A 23036-nucleotide genomic window follows, 5' to 3' on the forward strand; every position below is an offset into this window, starting at 1 on the left:
TACTGTTTGGAAATGTTGGCAGCTAATCACTTCTTGTGTAAAATGTTAGTAAATATGCTGTCGCTAATCACTTATTATTTACCCCCTATCGCTCTACAAATTGCCCGGGGAATTTGTAAAATTTGTCCGTTGTTTCTTGATAGGATTTTTTTCACGCTGTTTTTTTTCTGTTCGAAATGAACTCCGATTTGCATGAGTAATTATTCCGATTGACTTCGCCTGTCTCTCGTTTCGACTTGATTACCAAAAATGTCGACTCTTGTTTCGAAACTATGGGCCTGCAAAATTCTAGAAAGCGTCTAGTCGAGGCAAGCTTTTGTTTTGAAACAAGCGACTGCACGAGAAATTGTTCATGCTGCTGGTACCGGCCCTGTTACGCTGTTTAAACTGTAAATTTATTTGTATCTCTTGAAATGAGTATTCCGAACGCGCTGATAATGCAACCATAAATGTGTTTACCACGTTAAGTTCGGCTCGACCCACCAGTGCTGGCCAAAAACGGCCAAGTCAGCGTAAAAAATTTGTCACCACTGCTATCATAAAGTCCGCGTAAACAAGACACATAATTCAAAATATACTACTAAATTTGTAGGTTGCGGTACAAACATTAAAATTTACTTTTTTCTGTACATTTTAAAATTTAAAAATCTAGTACTGCTATCATAAAGTCCGCGTAAAAAAGGCACATAATTCAAAATATACTAGTAAATTTGTTGGTTGTGGTACAAACATTAAAATTTAATTTTGCTGTACATTTAAAATTTAAAAATGTAGTATTGCTATCATAAATTTTTGTCGACAAACGCAATTAAAAAAAAACTAAATTGCGGAATTTGCCCTGCAACCCACCGGTTGATCGTGCCGCACTTAACGTGTTAATAAGGAATTAACATATCTCTTTAAACATAATTTTCGTTCCCCAATAACTCTTCCCATCGAACTGCTTCTTTTTCGCCCACGCTCTGTACACAGTATTCGATGTAGTTCTGTGAGCTACATTGATGAGTGTACATTAGATATATCGATGGTGGTAGCTTTATAGATAGCCTATAGTGGTCGAACAATTGGTTGAAATACTGTGCTCTAAAAAAATCGCTGAAGCTGAATTTATCAAAGTATTTTTTGTTAGCACTCTTCAAATATTTTTAGTGCTGTGTGAACTCGCGCTTGCAACGCACATTATGCATGCCGCCGCCCGTGTTACCATCTCATCATGTATATTACCGGTCGGTCTGAGGGGCGCCTGGGGCTCTTTACGGGCTACAGCCGCGCGCTGCAAAGGACTGTTTGTTGGCCTGCAGTTCCTTTCATTACCTCTTGCACTGCATCGTCTTCCGCGCGGCAAATTGCTCTCTGTTTTCCTCGCCTTGGATCCACTGGACTCGTCAAACAGAGCATGTTTTTTTTTGCCAGAAATGGTTGTTTTATTATCTCGTTCCCTGATGATGGATCTCATAAGTGACATGAAACGCTTTTACTAATCTTGTGGTGGGCCTTGTCTGCTGGTAAAGTTTGGCTTGGAAAAAATCTGAGCAAAGCTGCCTATGTCGCAAGCAATCACTGTGTGATGAAAGACGAACTGCCCTACTTTTCATTTGGAGCTTCTCCTGTCAAGATGTCTTTGTCTAATTATTGGTCAGAGTTTATTTACAAAACTTGTTAGACCTGTAAAATTTTTGTGAATTGCTGGTCTCTTTTTTTCAGTTTGAGGTTAATAATGGAACTTGATGATCTTATGACTGTATCTGCTAAAATCTGATGTGTAATATTGAAATCTCATTTTTCACAGATGCTCTTCTCTAATACATATCCATATTTTATAAGCAGCTGCGCATTCTTTGAAGTGTTTTGTGTGGCACAGGACGTGTTGCCTAACGAATGACGTACGGTAATTAATTTTTTAGATAGTTACTAGTGTGTGACCTATTGCTGCTGATGAACACTATGACCACACTATTGACGTTATGAACTTCGCAGTGAAGGAACTAACTTGATAAGGGTCGGTTAATATTAGTTATGAGGACGTAACTATCGTGCTGGTGTAGAGAAGACTATTGTGTAGGTGATGGTAGTGCTGTGGCGGTGCAGTGGTAGTGGGGTAGCAGAAGCAGTGCGCGGTTATGGTGGTGGTGCTTGGTCACCACTATGGACTACCAGTGTGTGGTTGTGTACACGATAGTAAGCATCAGTGACGAGGTTGTGGCCTCTGCCGCCTCATCGCAGCGCCTCTTGTCAGTGCCTCTCGACACCCCCCAGGCCTCGTCTCCTCCCTCGGGCTGCCTCTCCCTCATCGCCAGACTTCTAAAAAAGTACAAATTCTTTACGAGCGCTGAATTTTCCCCTGGCTCAGTGCGGCATCTCAGATTTCTTTCTTTTCAATTTAGATTCGCTGTTGTCTATTACAGAAGTTTTATAGTAGGGGTTCCAGTGCTTTCAAATTCTGCTCGTCTTACCATTGTTGGAGGCCGCAAGAGCCGGTAAATGATAAACACAGTCCATTTATTTAATGTCGTCTCTTTAAGGCGCCCACTGCTGCACGCAGTTCATGACGTATGCAAGCTCACAAATAATGCACCGTAAATGCTTGAAGCTTTGGGATACGAGGTCATTATAATGCATCGTAAAAGCTAGAGGCTTTGTGATACGAGGTTATTGTATTTTGGGAGAAATTTACTCGTGCTCCTCTCGTTTTTTTTCTTTTGTACAACAATTGATTTCAGTCTCATCAACAATTCAGTCTCATCGCCCGGTAGACTGAATTTGTATATAAATGAAACTTGAGTTCTATGATGGCGTATGTATGATCCTTCCACACGAGCCTTTGTGGCTTGCCGCGCGGCAGACTGACTTGAGTGTCGCGCTCACAGAATAACCTGAGCTTACAATTTCTGATATGTGTCTTACAGTTCCAAATTATCGTAGGGTTCAACTTCTGTTTTGGCTTGAGCGTCGGAGTTTACAAGCTCACCTCCATTGTGCTTGCTCCAGCATATTTTTCTCAGCGCTCACCTAGTTACACGATCTCGTTATTGATTTGTTTAAAAATTTTATTGTTCAATGGGAAAAAAATTTCACGATTATTATTATTATTATTTTGGTTTAATAACTATTGACGCTGTTGGCTACATTATGAGCTCTTTTTAATGATGGTTTTCTCGTTTCGACCTCAAAACTGTTCATACTCATAATACTTGCCAAGTACGATTCGCGTGTGCAGTTTGACACGCTGCATTTTGAGTTCTCAACTATCATGCTCTGTTCTACGTTGTTACATGTTCTCATATGTCAAATACAGTGCGGAAAAACTAAATTACGTTTATCGAATTCTTTTTTAATGAGAAATTTACGTCGAAATTTCATCCTCGTATCGCGTATTAAGTTGATAATAATATATATATTCCACATAAATTGGCATAAGCTCATGTCATGGCTAATATTGTGGCCATCGTAGCATCATCTACAATTTACATTTTTGGTTTGAACTCGTGCTAATTGCCGTATAAATATCCATTCTGTATATAAAACACGAGACACTCTTCATTCTCTCCCTTTACCTTTACTCCATCTTATAGTTTTACATTCCATGTTTTCTATGTATGTTTATGTTGTCCTGAGTTATATTGCTTGTGCGCGGTAATGAGCTAAATTGATATTACAGGGCGGTCGCTGCCTACCTTCGTGCTCTGAACCTCTCACCCAACCATGCCGTGGTGCACGGTAACCTCGCCTGCGTTTACTACGAGCAAGGGTGCGTGTCATGATAGCTTCTATTATTATCTCATAGTATATGATCATTTATCTTTGATGAAGTAGTGTTAGAGCTCGTTACATATTTGTAAGCAGTTTTTGCAAGTGTCTTTAAACGCTGGTTTATCCAAGGATTTGTGTAGAAGTTTTATAAGATTTATATTTTCTTGCACTTTCAATAATTTTAGAAATCTTGTTTATTTCTGAAGTGAATCAGACATTAGTTTTATTTACAACCTTCATTTCCGTGACCCATATAGGAAGCTCAGGTTGAGTTGGCATACTTGTTATAAACTTCAGAATTATAGCCATGGGGTCCATGGTGTTATTATGTTGATGGTTACTTGTTACACCAGACTCATCGACCTGGCCATTGACACCTACCGTCGGGCCATCGAGCTGCAGCCGAACTTCCCAGATGCTTACTGTAACCTGGCCAATGCGCTCAAGGAGAAAGGCCAGGTCTCCGAGGCGGAGGAGTGCTACAACACGGCGCTACAGCTCTGCCCCACTCATGCCGACTCCCTCAACAATCTCGCTAATATCAAGCGCGAGCAGGTAATAGTTATAATACAACTACTACATGTTTACAACGGTTTCAATCGTAGAGAAACTACAATTTTGACGGTAGCTCGTTCAATATTTCTGTAGTGAGCACGTTCAATATTGTCCATCTTAACTATTTTACTAGGATATTGTAATGTGTTCCCAGTAGCATATTTGCCTGACTGTTTGTCGTTGTCTTGAATTCTTGAGACGTGTTGCTTGAATTACCTAGCTAACTTTCGGTACGATTATCTGATACGTGTATTGCCTACTCATTCCATGGCATTATGCCATAAATAGATGATTGTGTGTTATATTTTTTGTGTTATATTTTTTTATGCTCCCATCAGGGATGTGTAAGTCTGCTTATTCATTGCTGGGATGTGTAAGGTGGGCTCATTCCACAGCATTATTCTCTAAGAAATGTATATGTGTTCAGGGCCACACTGAGGAGGCGACGCGTCTGTACCTCAAAGCCCTGGAAGTGTTCCCAGAGTTCGCGGCTGCGCACAGCAACCTCGCGTCCATCCTGCAGCAGCAGGGCAAACTCAACGAGGCGCTCATGCACTACAAGGAAGCTATCCGCATCCAGCCCACCTTTGCTGATGCCTACAGGTGATTTACATGGAAAATTTTTTGGACCGGACAAATTAAATTTTCTGAGTTAGGCTTAACATTTTCTGTTGCATTCCAGCTCGTAAATATAAGTTTATTCTTTGGCATAATTGGCGGGCTTGGATTGCGAGCTTTTGAAGATTTGCTGAGATTTGTCGCTGCTCTCGTTTACAAATGCATTCTGCATGTTCATTGAAAGAATTTTGTTTTCTGTAACTATTAAAGTTTCTAATTTATCAATCTGAATATGAACGTTGTATAAGTCTGGTATTGGAGAACAATATTTGTATTTTTATAGAAATTAACTCCATTAGATTTGCTTCATACTTGTATCTGTCTCACAACGGCCGCCATGTATCCATGTTGCAGCAACATGGGCAACACGCTGAAGGAGATGCAGGACATACAGGGCGCTCTGCAGTGCTACACGAGAGCCATCCAAATCAACCCAGCATTTGCTGATGCTCACTCCAACCTCGCCTCGATCCATAAGGACTCAGGAAACATTCCTGAGGCCATACAGGTAAATTTATCAGTCCGATGCCAACTCGTATTATATGCTAAAACTTAAGCATTAAATTGCAGATTGCTTCTTCTCCGAAATAGTTTCATAAGGGGCTGGGGTACAGAGGTCAGGCCGCGTTATCTTCTTTGGGAATCCTTCACTAAATCTTCTTGTTACAACTCAATTCTTGAATAAGATATAGGTATGTATTCCATTTTTTATGTTATTCAGACTATTTATTTTCAATTCGTGTACATTAAGAAAGAGGTAGAGTAATTGTTCCGAAAGAGGTATAATTGTTCTTGATTATTTTCCTAAATTCTTTTCCGACTTTTTCTGTGATTTACTACATCCAGTATGAATTAGATTAGTTTAGTATTAGTAATTACCTTTCCATCCTTGTTTACAGTCATACAAGACTGCTTTGAAGTTGAAACCCGACTTCCCCGACGCATACTGCAACCTGGCACACTGCCTGCAAATTGTGTGCGACTGGACGAACTATGACGCCCGTATGAAGAAACTCGTGACGATCGTTGGGGAGCAGCTCGAGAGGAACCGTTTGCCCTCAGTCCACCCTCATCACTCGATGCTTTACCCGCTGTCGCACGAGTACAGAAAAGCCATTGCGGCACGTCATGCCAATCTCTGCATTGAGAAGGTTGGGGTCTAGTTATCTCAATTTGTTTTCTCTAGTTTATTATTGTTCTGGCCATAGAGCTATTTTAATCTGTAATGTTCTTGAGAACTAGAGTTTACATTTCAATACGTATGTAATACTTGCTCAGGGTGCCTGAAATTGACTGCTTTGTTCTATTCTTGTGTTCCTGCATTAAATATATGTAAATTGAACAACTTGAACTTAAATCATATTAACTTCACTTTTCTGTAATAAAATGATAGGTAGCCATGCTTTGCTGTTTAATTATTTGCCACTTAATAGCGTTGCTGTCGCTTCAGATCACTGTCCTGCACAAGCCCCCATACAAGTTCCCCAGCCGTCGTGCCAGCGACGGCAGGCTGCGTATTGGCTACGTGTCCTCAGACTTCGGCAACCACCCCACCAGTCATCTCATGCAAAGCATCCCTGGTCTGCATGACAGGAGTCGTGTCGAGATCTTCTGCTACGCTCTCAGTCCTGACGATGGCACCACCTTCAGGTACTACTAGAGTGATCTCAGCTCAAATTTAACGTGATGTTAAAGCGGGATAAATCCGCAACATTCACTCTTGGAGGTGTCTGCCCGCGGGCCTTATCATACGTGGTTGCACTAAAACAATCTTGAGAAGTTGTTGAGCCCAACATTTTTTCAATACTCCGCGAATAAAAGTAGGTACTCTCACACGGAGTTCACGATATATGCTTCAAATTTAACTGGAATCGACGCACCGTAAAAGCGCGTAGATTCGATGTACAGATGTCAGTAACTTTAACAGAACAGAATACATTTACAATAATGGCAAATGTGAGCTATCAGGACCAGCTATTGATGATTTAGTTCAGCTATCCTTGCTGTAGATTAGCCATCAGCTACTTCCCAAGACAATATTCATACACTGGCTATCTATAGTCTTGCTTGGAGAACCACTCAGGGGGNAAAGCTTTTCTAATGCAAGACCAAAATGTTAGTTGATGTGTTCCTTCCTTTGTAGAAAATTCTAACTAATAACTAACATATAAAACTAAACGTATAAAATTTCTCACCCATTACAGAAGTAAGATCGCTCGCGAGGCCGAGCACTTCGTGGATTTGTCCCAGATTCCTTGCAATGGCAAGGCAGCAGATCGCATCAATCAGGACGGCATCCACATCCTGGTCAACATGAACGGCTACACTAAAGGCGCGCGCAACGAAATTTTTGCCCTGCGGCCTGCTCCCGTTCAGGTATGCTTACAATTTTCTAGGTATAGAAATGCTAATTGTTACATTATGTCGCGTCTTATCCCTAAAATAAAAGGGCGAAATTTTATTCATAGTTTTAAAAGCAAGGATACGGTACTTCTTAATAGTAATAATTGTTTATTAATTACTAATTATTATAAGCAGTAATAATAAAAATATTGTTAAAATTACTGGCAGTGGATTTTTGTTCAGCAAGTTTAAAATCTTGATAAAATTTTTAAAAATGTCTTGATCTCACATGGTTTGAATAATTCAACACAATACAATGAGTAATATTTGCTATAGTGATGTTGTTGCCGTTACAGGCGATGTGGCTTGGGTACCCCGGCACGAGTGGAGCGTCGTTCATGGACTACCTCATCACGGACGGCGTCACGTCCCCCGTCAAGCTCGCCGCGCAGTACACTGAGAAGCTCGCCTACATGAAGGACACGTTCTTTGTTGGTGATCATCAGCAGATGTTCCCTCATCTCAAGGAGAGGGTGCTCATCAAGAGCGTGGTTAGTCTCTCTGCTGATTCCGCTTTCCTAGAATCCATACTACATTTATGTATTCATACAAGACATGTTTTTGTATGCATACATGTCTTCAATATGCGCTGGTCATTTGCATTAATGTTTACATTCATTCGATATTGATGCGTAAAATAGTGTGATTTGCATGTATAGGTTTACTTGTTGAGATTTTTTACAGTCCTGAGTTAATTAAGTTCGCAGAAAACTAATGCTCACTATTGATTTTCTTCAAGTAAATAATTTTTGCCATGCTTCAGGAGTCGATCAAGAACATAGACAATGAGCCACTAAAAGACACGGTGGCGCTGTTGAACACAGCCGACCTCAGCCCTGTGATGGAAAGCGCAGATCTGATGCGCGTGGCTGAAATCGTCAAGCCCATAACGTCAGGCGTGAACGGCACCAAGACCTCGGAGCCCATCGAGGTTTCTATGACTGTTGCCCAGCTCAGCTCCACAGCACCTATTCAGGTATATACTGCAGTTAATCGATAAGATTATCTTGTGTAATGTTCTTTGAAATCTATATGAAATGCAAATTTTAGCAGACTAAACTCCTAATTAATTTTACCTGGTTAAGACGCAAGCGCATTTCTGATCAGATGCCATCTTTTCTATTTTATTGCTCATCTCTTGGTGCACATGTCCAGACCATGATTTCGTCGGGTCAAGTACAAGCGACGGTGAACGGCATGGTAGTTCAGAACGGCCTGGCAACCACGCAGATTAATAACAAAGCAGCAACTGGTGAAGAGGTGCCACAGAACATCCTGGTGACGACACGACAACAGTACGGACTGCCTGACGACGCCATTGTCTTCTGCAACTTCAACCAACTCTACAAAATTGATCCATCCACACTGCAGATGTGGTGCAACGTGAGTTGTCCTGGCTACTCTTTCCATGGTGAACAAGCGCGATTTTGAAAAACTTCTGAGGAAACTTGTTCCAGTGATAGTGAGCTTCTAATTAATGAAATGCTTAGCAGATTTAGAACATGATTAATTATTGATGTTACTCCTATCTACAAACTTGAGAGCTTGATAGTATGCAGAGTCAGCTCTCTAGCAAGATGTTTAACTATAAGCTGAAGGTTATCTACAGCTCAGAATTATTGCCGCATTTCTTCAAAACTTGTTCGAAATATTAAAATGCTGTAGATTAAGTTCTCTTATTGACGGCATCAATATCACTTATTCTTTACAGATCCTGAAGCGCGTCCCCAAGGGCGTAATGTGGCTGCTGCGTTTCCCAGGGCATGGTGAAGCTAACCTCTTGGCACAAGCCCAGCAGCTTGGCATTGGTCCCGGCCGCATAATATTCTCCAACGTCGCGGCCAAGGAAGAACACGTCAGGCGTGGACAGCTCGTTGACGTGTGTCTTGACACTCCGCTCTGCAATGGCCACACCACGGGTGAGCGAGCGTCTTCTCTTATGTGCATGGATTTTTTTTCGATTTGGGCTTTGGGGTGTTTTGTTTTACTTCCATTCATCCATAACAAAATATTCAAATAAATCGCTTGTGTTTATGAATTGACGAAGAGCCCTAGCTGCTTTCAGATTTTCAATTACTGTAAAATCGGTTTGATTATTTCTCATTATTTCAAAGTTAATCAGTTAATGTTTTAATCATTTATTGTAAATGGAGTCTTTTATTTAAATAATTTGCTATGAGTTTTCTTTGGTCTCGAAAATTGAAAAGCGAAGAGTGAAAAAAGTGATTGTAAGAGCAGGTGATCTTAATCGTGGGTTACATCTTGTATATTGATGGCACTGGGCAGAATTTCAGAAAATCGGACGATATTGCCCCCTTACATCTTTGGAGCTAAGATACGTTTTTTACTTATCTATTGTAAATTAGTTGCAAGCTACGAGTCATCTCTTTACTTGCATTAAACTTGAATGAATTTGGAAATAATGACAAGAGCACGATTTTTCTTGGCTGACCAGTATTAATTACTCTGCAAATAATGATCTGAGTATGATTTTTCTCGGCCGACCAGTATTAATTACTCGGTAAATAATGATCTGAGCACGATGTTTCTTAGCTGACAAGTATAAATTCCCTGTAAATAGGTAATGATCCGATCATGATTTTTGTTAGCGGACTAATAATTCTGTTAATTTCATGGCGCAGGCATGGACGTGCTGTGGGCGGGCACTCCCATGGTGACACTGATGGGCGAGACGTTGGCGTCCCGCGTGGCTGCGTCGCAACTCACGTGCCTGGGCGTGTCTGAGCTCATCGCTACCACGCGGCATCAGTACCAAGACATCGCCGTCAAGCTTGGCACCGACCACGACTAGTGAGTCCCTGGCCCTTATACTTTTTATGCCGTATCATCGGCATAAATGACTTCGCATTCTGTCTCCAAATCTAATTTTCCCTTTCTTACTAGTATTATGTTGCGCTTATAGGCCTAGCCAACTTCAGTAAACTAAAGGCATTGACAACATCACAATCTAAATATGCAGCTAATTTTCCCAGTCGCGCTGCGCATACTTGTTGTCGAATCAGAATGCACTTTATGTTGAGCCAAACTACATTTTTAAGCCACTAGACATTTTCATATGGACTCGTATTCAATTTACTTTCTGTTCGCATGAAAATCAACTATCGAATACTTGATTCCTGTAAATTTTAAAACTTCTTTCATGAAACTAACGCTCAAGAGTGGAAACTTGTTCTAACTGTATTGTTCCTGTTTTCAATGCATTTTTTGATTATGTTAAATTTCTTAATTAACCTTATTGGTTGGTTAAGATTGATTAATCGGCATCATTGCCTTTGCAGTCTGAAGGCTATCCGCAGCCGAGTGTGGGAGGCCCGCTTGAGTTCTCCACTTTTCAACTGCAAGACCTACGCCTCGAATCTTGAAAATTTGTTTGACGCCATGTGGGATAAATATCTGAGTGGCGACGAGCCAGATCATCTGACCGAGTACTAAGCTGCAGCAATGACCAGTATTGTTTTACTCGTGTGTTTGATTCTTTTAGTTAAAGGTCGACCTATGTTCTTGCAGCGCATGTTACTTCTTGAAAGTATGCGAGGAATATTACTTGCGTTCAGGTGAGGACTTTCATTCATTGTGATGCAGAAAAAAATTGGCATTGCAAACTGAAAGGGTTTCAACTTTACCTAGTTTGTGAGGCTGAAAATTCTCCGCTTACATTATATCTCACATTTTTAATAATAATGATACATTTTTATCATCTTCGTTTATATAAATTTCTCTAAGAAAAAATTCTTGATAACCTCACATTTTTGCATCGCTTCCATATTTCTCAACTCAAAGAAGCGCATTGCGTGATATTAACTATATAGCGGACGTCTCGTATAAAAAAAGTTTGCAGGACAGATGTATATTAGGAAGCCACGGATTTTTTGGAATGACTTCTTAGCCTTTGTCCAGCTAGTTAATCATAATATGAGTGGAACGGGAATAATCTATTATTTTAGTTCATTTTAATAAGCGTGGTCATGTTAAACTATTTTGACGATAAAGCCCAGGTTGTTCAGATGAGAATCCTCTTATGGGACAATGCCGACGATGTGTAAATAAGCGAGATAATGTTAAGGCATAATTTACCTTCATATTCTTCCTTGTATGAGAGCCAAGCTACACATGTATCACAACACACGGAACGGTAGAATGAGCTCTCGCGTATTTTTACTGCGCTTGTAGGGTTTGAGGGAGTTGGTGTTGGATTAAGTTGTACCGTGTGGCATTTGTTATTAGGTATTTTCTACAGTGAAGTTCTGCACAAGTGAAGCTTGAGAATATGTTCAGTCTTATTGATTGAATGTTAAAATGAGAAGCGCTAGTGTGGCTAGGCTACTCCCGCACTTGGACAAATCCACGCCTTCTGCGGTGCTATCATAGCTAATTCATTTTAAACACAAAACGCGAATCTTATGTTATCGCGTATAAAGTGGTTAAATTGGTCACGGAGTAACCTTACATATAAATAGCTTCCCTCATGGATGTACATGAATTAAAGATTATTAAGGGAATGCAGTGAATGTATATTATCTAAACCATTGTTGGTTTAGCTTTCTGTGCTGCGTGGACGTATGATGGAGGCGCTCTGTAATTTAGGCCAAGTATATTACTGCTTCATAAAAACTACCGATAAAGAAAGTGTAAAGAGCGTTCTAATTTAAAGAGTTGAAGCTGCGAAGACGAATGTTGAGGGTCGGCAAAGAATTCGTTAATGTAGGAGACAGAACCTCGAGCCGATGTATTTATCCTGCTCTAGGTAATACCGCTTCAATCTAATAACTATAGTTAGGGGATTTTTCTCTTCTTGCACATTTGCTAGCTCCACGTTCGACGCCGATGGAAACTACAAGGCTTTATGTTGCTTCATCAGCCATCTTGGTATTTATGGGCTGAACTCTAGCAGCATCATACGCGTAAGTAAGTATAGATATATTTTGGCTGTGGATATCGTTAATCTTTGGAGTTTTCTCAACCTGCTTCTGTTATTTAACCACACTTGGCTCGAGTGCTGTTAAATAAAATCTTGCATTGAAATTTGTTTCTTTAGCCCCATTTCTGTAATTGAATTCAGAAAAGGAAATAAAACTCTTATTATTTTTAGTACTGACGTGCAGCTGGTTAACTTTTATTACAATCCTTGGCCTTGTCTGTCGTATGGCAAACGGAATGTTCCTTACAAACACCGAGGCATTAATGAATCGAAATTTTGATCCTAAATCCATCTCCAGAAATTCTCGATTCCTTCGCTATAATTTTCCCAGCTAATTTTGACATCGAGTTTGAAATGGTATGTAACACAATATAGAGCTATTTGCAACTTTCACAACTCGCGCTGTTACAATAAAAAAAATTACCATTTTGTGTACCGCTAGATCTAATCAACTTTAGATAATGATGATAGACATGATCGTCATGACTTCTCAATAGGTAGCGATCTCAGCAATGCAATACATTTTGGTCACCACGTCATTCTCATATTTTCTTAGCAGCTATCAACGTCTTGAAGACGAATGGACCGAGTAACTTACAACTTCTGTTCAAAAAGGGGTTAAATGTATAGAGTAGTAACTCGGTTCCCATCATCAATCTCCCTAAGAAATTTAAATACAACACTTAGCAAAAATTTGCGAGTCAGGTCATAAAAATCAACGCTCTTTTCGTCCTTTTTAAAGCACAAGTAGCAATATCTAATCAGATAATATCAACTTGATATTGATTTTAATTATTGAAGTTTTACAGTCTCCCATAACATATGCACGTTTCATTTTCCACAATATTAAACATTTCGAACGTATTGGCGACATTTAATATATTCTCGAACTACTATTTCTTCCATCATTTTTCAAAATATTAAACGTGGCCTAGAGTAACTATATTTTTGAATAGGTAATACTTTCTTGTACTAGCCTCTGAAATTCGTATTTCAATGTCCGCCTGCTAAAGAGCTCAATACATATTTATTCAAGATCTATTCTCCCGTACAATTCATTCTTGGTATTTTCGTTTAAAACTCATTGTTATATAACAAGATTGGTCTTTGACAATGCAAATTATTCCAGTGCTCTGAGAATGACAGTGAAACTCCGTGTATATATATATATACAGTGCACCTGAAATTTTTAAGTCTTAAAACACTAATTAAATGGAGATCATCAGCACCGTGATCACACTTTTATTTTGAAGTATATCCAGCATTTCTTTTCACGCAGACGTCTTATCAGGCATGATGGCAGGTTTTACTGCCACTGTTTCAGATACTGACTTACCGCATCGGCATCGCGCTCAAGCCAAGCAGCATTCAACCTGATGTTCTCGATGTTCTGTTGCGCTCCTCGCCAACCAGGAGGAAACTGTAGAGCCGCGAAAAACGACCGAATATCTTCGGCTTTATCGTCGCTGGCAAAGTTTCCAGAAACGAACTTGATGAGTCGGATCATGAGATCGCTGTCAGCGTAAAGAGGTACAAACTTCGAATGATAATTTGTCTTGAAATACTCCCATACGAAAGCACTGCCCTCTGCAGAATATCCTGCAGCAGAGTAGAGCACAAATGGTATGTCTTGCGGACGGATTTCTTCCAAGGTAAACTCTAACACTGACGTGAGCAGATCAAGCTGGCTTGTGGCGCCCATGCACCGTGACAAGCGATCACGTTCTTCTTGGCTGTCAGCGTCGCGGTGAAGCTTCATGAGCGTGTTGAGTGTCGACGCATCTCCGTGAATCATGCAAGTCTTGTAAACACATGCACGCAGATCAGCTGGCAACATTTTCGAGCCACTCACATGATCTACAAGTAAACTTTGACACTTTTGGATTACGGACTGCTCGCCGTTCTCACCTAGAGTTGATAACACCATAGGCCGGAGCAGTTTATCCAAATAACTTTCGCTTTCGTTCGGTTCCCAACCTAGTTTCTGATGGATATTGGCAAAGAGATCTCGTATGAATGGTGCCATGAGACTTTTAAGTTCCTTGCGGTGTGACAGGACACTGCTGAGCGTCGAGGTGCAGTTTTTGATACTCATGAAGACTGAATAGTCTTCTTCGCCCTTATATGCTTTGAGAACCTCCAACAGTTCCACAGTTGAGGTATGTCCTGCTTGTACCATTGCTAGGAGATCATCTAGAATATTTATTCTGTCCAAAGTCGGTAGAGTTTGGTTGCTCAACTGTGGTACAAGCCTCTTCAAGAGGTCTGAACTGTACTTGGTCCGATAGAAGCCGCAGGCACCAGCGTTGATTTTGATCCAGTCATTTGGCGACATGGCCGGGAGTTCTAACGTGGCAGAGCTTTTATCAAGCAGTATGCATCGTATTTTGTCGTCCATGCTACAGGCCACATCAATAGGAACAGCCCACAGAGCATTCGAAGAATCTTTCGATCCATTGAGGAAGAAGCGCGTCTGACTCACATGGAGTGTTATGGAATCAGCCTCGGTTTGAGCCTCCACACTCACCATCGGGAAGCCTGATTGCCGAGTCCATGGAGACATGACTTTTTCCACTGGCTTTCCAGATGCGTCAGCAAGAGCCTTCCAAAGGTCCTCCGTGCATGTGTTGGAATATTGATGCCGCGTCAAATAAAGATTCATGCCTATTTGGAAATTTTCGTTGCCGAGGTAGCGATGTAACATGCGAATAACTGAAGCTCCTTTGTCATAAGAAATTTCATCAAAAATTTCGTCCACAGAGTCCGCCGACTGGACATCCACTTCAACAGGATGAGTGCTGTCCAGGCTATCAAGCTCAAGTGCGGGAATGAAAGCCTGGGAGAGGAACTGAGTCCAGATGTCGTACTCGGGAAAGAGATGGTCGGCGCACAGCGTTTGGCTGAAATTAGCATATCCCTCGTTGAGCCAAAGATGAGTCCACCATTGCATGGTAACAAGGTTACCAAACCACTGATGAGCAACCTCGTGGGCGATATAAATTACCACCCGCTGTTTATTTAGAGAGCTGCTGTTGATGGGGTCACACAGCATGAGCGATTCCCTGCAAGTGATAAGGCCCCAGTTTTCCATTGCACCAGCGCTAAAGTCAGGTACGGTTATCAAGTCCAACTTAGGTAGCGGATAAGGGACCTTGAAATAATCCGTGTAGTAAGGTAACACTCGACTAGCAACGTCCAGAGCAAACTCCCCTTGCGCCTTCTTGCCCAGGGGAGTGAACACACGGACTTTGACGCCACAATCCAAGACATTTTCAAGCACTTCGTACTCACCCACAACTATAGCAACGAGGTACGTGGACATGATGGGACTTTTTTGGAAAGTTATCACATCCAACGAAGAGTTCTCCTGAGAATCTTTTCGATTATCTTCCGGCTGCAAATAAATTTATTTTTTTAAACAATATAGTACCTATTAGAAAGATAAAAATACTTCATACTTCTACTCTCTAACGAAGTTTCATATAAGCCAAGTATAAACATGAATTGACAAATGAAAGTCAGAGAACACATTTTGACCTACTGGGGAAACATCAGATAAAATTAAGCACAGCAGCCAAGAAACTAATGAAATTGGAGTATGATTAATTAAAGAAAAACCACGTACTCCGCACAAACATTTCCTCACCATGTTCGAGAGAGCAGTTTTTCCCTTAGGAACAGTCAGGGTGAGTGAGAAGGTAGCTTTGAGTTCTGGTTCATCCCAACAAGGGAAGCATCTCCTGGCACTCACGGCCTCAAATTGCGTTACCGCCATCCAACGGACATTGCCATCCTCCCTGGGTAATTGTTTATAAAATTAAGATAATAACAGTGATAATATTACATGCAGAATAAGGTTATGTGAATACTTGCGTCAAACATGCTCATGAAAGTGATATCTTAAGCTGATCAGACTCTCGGATGATGTCCAATGATGACATCATCAATAATGATGACCAAGAAAATATTTCACAGATCAAAAGAAGTACAGATTTGAGTGTTTAGGGATTTCTAAGTTATTAATTTAACTAAACTTGGAATATTGCACATTAGTGTAACATTTTTAGAATATTCGCTCATTAAAAGTCACCATTTCAACGTAAACTATCACAAGTCATCGGAACTCACCCTAGATACTTGGACCTATAGAGGCCATGCATCTGCGTATCCAGAGGTGCGGTGTACGCCTGCAGCGAGAGTGTGCCATCGCCCACCACAAGCTCCTCGACAAAATTTATACTCATGGTTTGACTTGCATCGTCGCAGTCCACAGACACGGAGTTCACCACCTCCTTAGTCTCATCGTACGTGACTGAGGCAGAGGGGATCGAGAGCCCAACTGCATGTAATTTGATCACTCGTGTCGGTGATTTTATCTGTGGCCCCCAAAAAATTATTAGACCAAAATTCACACAGCTTTCTTACACAAACCTCAAGAAAATATACATGTAAACAAAGTTGGAATATTGTACTATAAATAATAGTTGAAAGCAACATTTCAGTGAGGATCACTTATATATCTTCGCTTATCAACCGCCTCAGATACTACATCTCTACAGCGAAGTTTGATGGTACATTAATAAATTACCCTGTAGTTATGAATTTAATGTGTCAATAGATCGCTGGTGTTAAGATGGTAAAGAATGTTCACAGTTAGTTCACATCGAAAATCGGCGAACTTATTGAGGGTAAATTTCAAATGTGTTGCTGAGGGAAACAGTGTCTACATGCTAAAGCCTGCGTAATGGCTGCCAATATAAGGGACGGAAATAGGCAGGAATAGTTCGGAAGTGCCTGCGACGCGAGCGCAATCTACAGCTCTGCACATCTAGCCGCAGGTGCAGCCACGATCGTGGGCGTTGGTTTCGTTCCAAGCAACGGCCGCAGTCACAAAACTTCCAACTTTTCAAGCCATTTACGAATCAAGACTCATGTATAAAACTACTGTATTAAAATCTACAAGTGACAAATCAAAATCTACATCACTACACAACATCAGCGCTACGGCCGCGTCGGCAGTGAGACAACGCGAGCTGCAACGAGACACGCAGCAATTCTGGAGTCGACAGTAAGACCGCGGCAGTTCCGAGCTGCAATTGTGGTCTGGGAGTATGGCCACAGTCAGCAGCAACAGTGAGGCAGAAGCAACTTCATATCAGTACGAACAAACGCAACCCCGTAACAATCCAATGCCGCTAGATGAGAATGTAGCTATGAAGAAGCAATAAGGTAGTGGCCGCGGCACGGCTACTGGAACCAATAATGCCCAGTGGCCGTACTGTCAAAACTCGCTTAGATACAATATTACAAGTACACGAAGTGGCCAATTTCTTGTCTGTGATTGGTGATTTTAGCTTGAAATGCTATCGCTGATTGGCTGATGGATTAACGAACTTGTAAATTTTTTGAATGTAAGGCCCCAGGTCGTTCGTGAATGCTACGAGCGGGTGCGGAAGTTGTACCACTGAACGAGATCAACGTCTTCCTATTTTGTTTGAGAATTTAAATAGGGGTTAGATACATTTAGTGGTGAAGCGATTTATTCAATTATTTGGTTACGAATTAAAAATAAAGTTCTAGATAAATATAACATTAGAAGTGTATTCACATGTCCTTTCACATACTCCAGTGGCCATGCTATGTAAATTCTTGACGACCCATTATTAAACATGCCCTAGAGTAGACCCTCTCAGGTCAACTAATCAAATAAGTTACTATCTCATTACCAGAGGGAACTCAATAAAAATCATTTAACCTAACCAAAAAACCATCATGCAGACGGTTGAATCAGCACATTGAAATGTATTTTAGTTCAACATTATAAAAAAACCTCTGGGCTGAATATATTCCAGTTAAAAATTTTACAACCAATATATAATTTAATTATCCAGTTAAAAATTTGGCAACCAATATATAATTTAACAAGTGTTTTATTGTCTCTGAGTTAAAACCAGAGAAACCTCAGCCCTTCTGTTTAACATCACCATTTCTTCAAAATTTTCAGCATTTTAGTACTTCTGTGGAATGAAATATAAAAAAATTCACTGTTAAACAGATGTGGGATAAAATTGAAACAACATTTGCAATTCTTACCTTGATTTTAATGCTGACCTCTCCCGAGAACGAAAGCTCTTCAAAGTTGATTAGGATATTCAAGTCATAATGATAAGGTAAAACATCACGTGGTAATAAGTATGAGGATTTGCTTGACATGACCAATGAAATACTATACACTCAATTCCTGTAAAGAAATAATGAGAATGAATGAAATAAATAGTGACAGATGATCGCAATTGAATTGTTAGTATATAATATTTCTGCAATGCTTAGCCCCTAATTTCTGGTAATAACAGCTGAAGCATGAAGTGTCATCTGCATTAGTGAATGCTTGAGCATCTTCATTGCAAATTTTTGCCTTGCAGATCCAATGCAACATATTTTTGATAATTTTGGAATTTTGCAGCTTTATATTGCATTTCTGTCAATTATTTAGGAGGTAATTCATCTACCAAAAATGCTCAAAAATTTCATGGTCAGTACATCACTGAAGTTGCTGACCATCAATAGTCAATAGAAATGATGTATTTTCCAAAACAAATTAAAACATGATCTCTCTAGCATGATCATAACATCTTTGAAGACATACAGTATTTATAATACACAACAAATCAAAGTTTTGGCTAGTATCATAATTTATAGATTTTTAATGAATAGCTCCTAGCAGCAAGGTCAGCTCCAAAAATGGTGAGAAAACTCTAGTTGGACTTAGAAAATACCCTCAATGACACATTAATCACCACTCAGCAGCCACGCACTGCATTTAATTTGCTGCTTGTTGATAAAACCATATAATAATACTTGTAATATAGAATTGAGGATAGAAAACAATCATTTTAGATCAAATAAAAAAAAAGTAGGAAAAAAATTACTTTTTTCCATACTATTCATGAAAAGAAAATTTGGCAAAGCCATAAAAAATTGTGAATGGATGAAGGTGGCCAAAAGCCAATTACACATAAAAAAAATATCTTAATCTCAATCACAGGTGCAGGTGGCTTACCCTGGCTTCTGCTTGTGCTGCTTTATCCAAAATGACCAGAAAATAACCAAGAAGTCTTTTTGACTGTGGTACCATACGGAGACCGTTAAATTCAGTTTTGTTGAAAAAAAATTGATCATTTCTTTTGAAGGCTGGCACAATACCTAAGTGTTGTTGCAAATTTAGTAACTTAGTAGCATTGATGGTAGACCTACCTATATTTCATGCCTGCCTGTCTGCCAAGCTAATCTCTAGGTAATATTTGGCCCAATATTCTGAAAATTACAGGAAAGAAATATCCTTTCAAGTTTCAACGGTAAACTGGGCAAATAAGCATCAATATCAAATTTACAGGCATAAATGTGCGTTGGTCATATTTTTTACTAGAGACATTAGTTATGCGTCAAAAAAATGGGCCCTTAATTTTACTACAAGCATGGCCTTTTTACTATTATTCAACAATGCCCAGTGGTATTTGCCCAATTTTCTAGTTTGGCTGCCATTGCAAGCAGGAAGCCAGCATGGTTGCCATGGCAGTAAGCAGGAAGCCAGCATGGCAGTAACTGAGTAATCTTCTTCTTCTTCTCCGGGTGTCTACGCTGCGTGGACTTAAAGCTGCAGGACAACCGCAAGGATGACCATTGGGCCTGAGTGCTTCTGCAGTTTTAGACCTCTTGGCATGGAAGTCAATCCACTTTATTCTTGCTTATAAAAGGTCAGTGGGCGTGATGGTTGAGCATGACAGCGTGTAAGAGGAAAGCTACACATAACATGAAAAAATATCAGAAAGCAAGGGCCATTGCTTATAGCACAATAATTGATAGTTAAATTGGGTAAACTAAAACAAGTAAGATAATTTCCGTCATGCATGCATATACCATACATGCACATACATACGGTGATGATACGTACATATACACATATATATACACACACACACATACACACTTATACATACCTACATGCAAGCGACATTTCCATTTTGGTCACCTGTCTAAAGTTTGCTAACCCTACCTGACTTCAAAATGTATACCATCAAAAATTGAAAGATCTTCCTTTGTACATTAGTATCATAGTTCCCTCCCCCCAAAAGTTCGTGCAGAGAAAATTGTACATTTATACATCTTAAATTAGTTTTCAGTTCTTGTGCTGTTGTGCATGCCACTGATAATGCAACGAGTAAGCCTAGTGCTCAATTGTATCCACAGTGACAGTGTTGCACATTATCACATAGCACATTGATCAGAGTCACTCATGTTGAATCTATGCCTAGATCATATAAATAATAATAATAATAGCGGTTTCAGCGTTATTAGGCCATAGGCCTGTCGCCGATTCTTAACATCGCAGAACATTCACAGCATTTTGCGGTCTCGAACTCGCAACTTACTGCTACAATTCTGCTATGCTTAACCGCCCGGCCTCCTCGCCGATTCTGACCAGAAACTGGCGCGCAGCGCTGGGATCGAACCCGCGCCTCTCTGCGCCAATCTTGGTACTCTGTACTTTAACCACTGGGCCACCCTGCCCAGGGCCCCAGTGTCAGAAGCCCAGTGTCAGAAGCCATCATAGATGGCTTCTGACACCGGCATGTCCAAATCTGAGTCGAGCGGCACTGCGGCAGCACACTCCATTCTGCGGAACTTTAGGCAGAGCCAGGGTTGCAGTCTGGGTTCATCCATGACGTTGCTCAAAAAAGTCCCCTTCTGGGTGCGGGCAACAGATGTCTTCCATGTTCTAGGTAGGTAGTCCAGTCTCCAGTGTTGATGAAGTTTTCCTCTCAAGACAGTCAGGGTCTCAGGGACTCTTCTTAGTCTTCTAGGCTCACACTTAAGTCTTAAGGCTGATTGAACATTGAGATGACAGATGAGTGAATAGTGATGACTCATATTGATTTTGGCTGCCCAGGGCCATGTCTGCCACTGTATTACCTTATTATACCACAGTGCCCTTGCACCCATTGCATAGTGTCAAAGCAGAGAGTTTTTTTAGACTCTCCCTCAATTTCATTTTTGAGTCCTATAAGTAGACAAGCAAAGTATCATGAATACCAGCATAATCATACATAAGAAATTGGTTTAAATCTTGAGTAAATAAGGAAATTAAAAAATGAACTGATTCTAAAAAATCTCTGGTTTGTCACTATGACCCATTGTAGTACTATATAGAGGCCTGCCTTTTGTGAATCAACTAGCTATTGAAATTTGAAGACATATTCCCTGTATGAGGGACTGATGTCTGATGGTATTATTGATTGCGTGCAATGCTGACTGTGACTGGGAATCTGTTAACAGCAGGATATTTTCTGAAAAGTATATAACTAAGTAAGCAGGACATATTGGAATTGGAAACAACCCAACAATTCTTTGACTCTCTTTATAGGTAACAGATATGTAATTTTAAATTAATGTACATGAGACATCTAATTTTAGTCTCACTAACTTATAAACTAGCAAGTGGTCAGCCAGGTCAGGATCATATATATAAATAGGCCTATGTATTTTTGGACCTTACGCACCGTACGCAGTAGGTACGCTTAGTTTCGGCAGTTTTCAGTGCTGAAAACTGAACAAACGTACTGCGTACAGACCCCAGGGCCAGGCGGCAGGCCTCATGGCCTAGTCTCCCAGCGAGAGAAATTGTGATAACTGAAGATGAAAAGTGATAACGATTTTATTTATCTAAGCATCAAATTCAACTCTACCATATGGAACCACACATGGAATCTTTCTTGTTTAATTTCTGTAGATTTAACACAGTCTCCACGTGACGCCGAAGTGTTAATCCAGACATTCGGCTTTTTGCATGTAAGCTCGGAGCTCCTCAGTCAACACTAGACAGACGGTCACAGGACACAGACCCAACTTTTTCGGTGTCGCCCGCGGCCCGTGTTTGCAAAACTATAGATAAACATGAGATTTCTTTTTCAGCTTTTCAATCATTTTACCGTTTCAAGATTTAGAGGCGTCGATTTAATTTCTCATAATGAAACGACAGGGAAATCTAACTACGCGCGATATTCATTTCAAGATGGTCTCCTTGCTAAGTTGCTAGTACTAGTACACTCAATAGGGCCAGGGGTTCGTTCTCAATAATTTTAGCAAAATATGTGTGGTGGCCTACTGCCTATATTCGCTGTATTGTCGTGCCATCCTAGGCATTCATTCAGGAATAGATCAATGCTGTCGTCTCAACTCACTACTAGTCGTGTCAGCAAATCAGGCCAAAGAGGTCTAATCAGGCCAGTTGCCAATTTTATTCATTGCAAAATTCTTCCCGTTTGTCAAAGTTTCGAAAATTCCTACCAAATTCGCCGGTTGCTATCAAAATTGTTAAGGAACCACAATTTCTCTAATCATGGCAATCTGGACTTCAACCGTTTGGTAACTTTCCTGTATTTTATACTTCGATTGTCTACAAAATTGAAGCTTCCACTCGTCTAAAATTCTTCTAGTCAGGAGCTAACCATTCGTTAGGTAATCATTATGCTTCGCCTAAACATTAGTCCAACTAATAACTTAATTACTTTAGATGAGCGGCACAAAACTCGTGCTCATAGCCGAGCCCAAATGACTTTATTATTTGCAACTTTGTGAGAGATACGCTCTCCAAGCTTTAAAGGATGTGAAAAAAAAATTATTATCAACATAACACTGAAGCAACGTCGAAGGGTACTAACAATTCGCTCACCTGACGAATCAACTTTATGGAACACTGCAATAATCAAAGCCT

General features: G+C 40.3%; 2 protein-coding genes across 3 annotated transcripts in view; one reads left to right on the forward strand and one right to left on the reverse strand.

The window, feature by feature from the left end:
* The window catches only part of LOC108668145 (UDP-N-acetylglucosamine--peptide N-acetylglucosaminyltransferase 110 kDa subunit), a 36659-nt gene extending 24290 nt beyond the window's left edge, over positions 1-12369 (forward strand). For both annotated transcript variants that reach the window (XM_018155301.2, XM_018155302.2), the window contains exons 7-19: positions 3659-3748; positions 4104-4305; positions 4733-4908; positions 5278-5431; positions 5823-6074; positions 6374-6573; positions 7128-7299; positions 7623-7817; positions 8090-8302; positions 8482-8709; positions 9038-9245; positions 9969-10137; positions 10626-12369. In XM_018155301.2, coding sequence (XP_018010790.1) covers positions 3659-3748; positions 4104-4305; positions 4733-4908; positions 5278-5431; positions 5823-6074; positions 6374-6573; positions 7128-7299; positions 7623-7817; positions 8090-8302; positions 8482-8709; positions 9038-9245; positions 9969-10137; positions 10626-10779 — 2413 coding nt within the window. In that variant the 3' untranslated portion in view covers positions 10780-12369. The remainder of the gene's footprint in view (positions 1-3658; positions 3749-4103; positions 4306-4732; positions 4909-5277; positions 5432-5822; positions 6075-6373; positions 6574-7127; positions 7300-7622; positions 7818-8089; positions 8303-8481; positions 8710-9037; positions 9246-9968; positions 10138-10625) is intronic.
* A 57-nt stretch (positions 12370-12426) lies between these two features.
* Positions 12427-18521, reverse strand: LOC108668146 (puromycin-sensitive aminopeptidase). The gene is made up of 4 exons (XM_018155303.2): positions 18359-18521; positions 16394-16641; positions 15912-16062; positions 12427-15659 (listed from the first exon to the last, which is right to left on the reverse strand). Exons 1-4 carry the CDS (start codon positions 18476-18478, stop codon positions 13572-13574), a joined length of 2607 nt encoding a protein of 868 aa, XP_018010792.1. The 5' UTR covers positions 18479-18521; the 3' UTR covers positions 12427-13571.
* Positions 18522-23036: the final 4515 nt, after the last annotated feature.

This window comes from Hyalella azteca, unplaced genomic scaffold (genome assembly GCF_000764305.2).
Source record: "Hyalella azteca isolate HAZT.00-mixed unplaced genomic scaffold, Hazt_2.0.2 contig6678, whole genome shotgun sequence".
NCBI lineage: Eukaryota > Metazoa > Arthropoda > Malacostraca > Amphipoda > Hyalellidae > Hyalella > Hyalella azteca.

Bases quoted from the DNA above. Each gene is read 5' to 3' on its own strand.
- LOC108668146 (XM_018155303.2), bottom strand. From the start codon at position 18,478: ATGTCAAGCAAATCCTCATACTTATTACCACGTGATGTTTTACCTTAT. The intron at 16,642-18,358 runs GTAAGAATTGCA...TGGGGGCCACAG, and splicing joins AGGTCAGCATTAAAATCAAG to ATAAAATCACCGACACGAGT. The intron at 15,660-15,911 runs GTGAGGAAATGT...ATTTATTTGCAG, and splicing joins AAACTGCTCTCTCGAACATG to CCGGAAGATAATCGAAAAGA.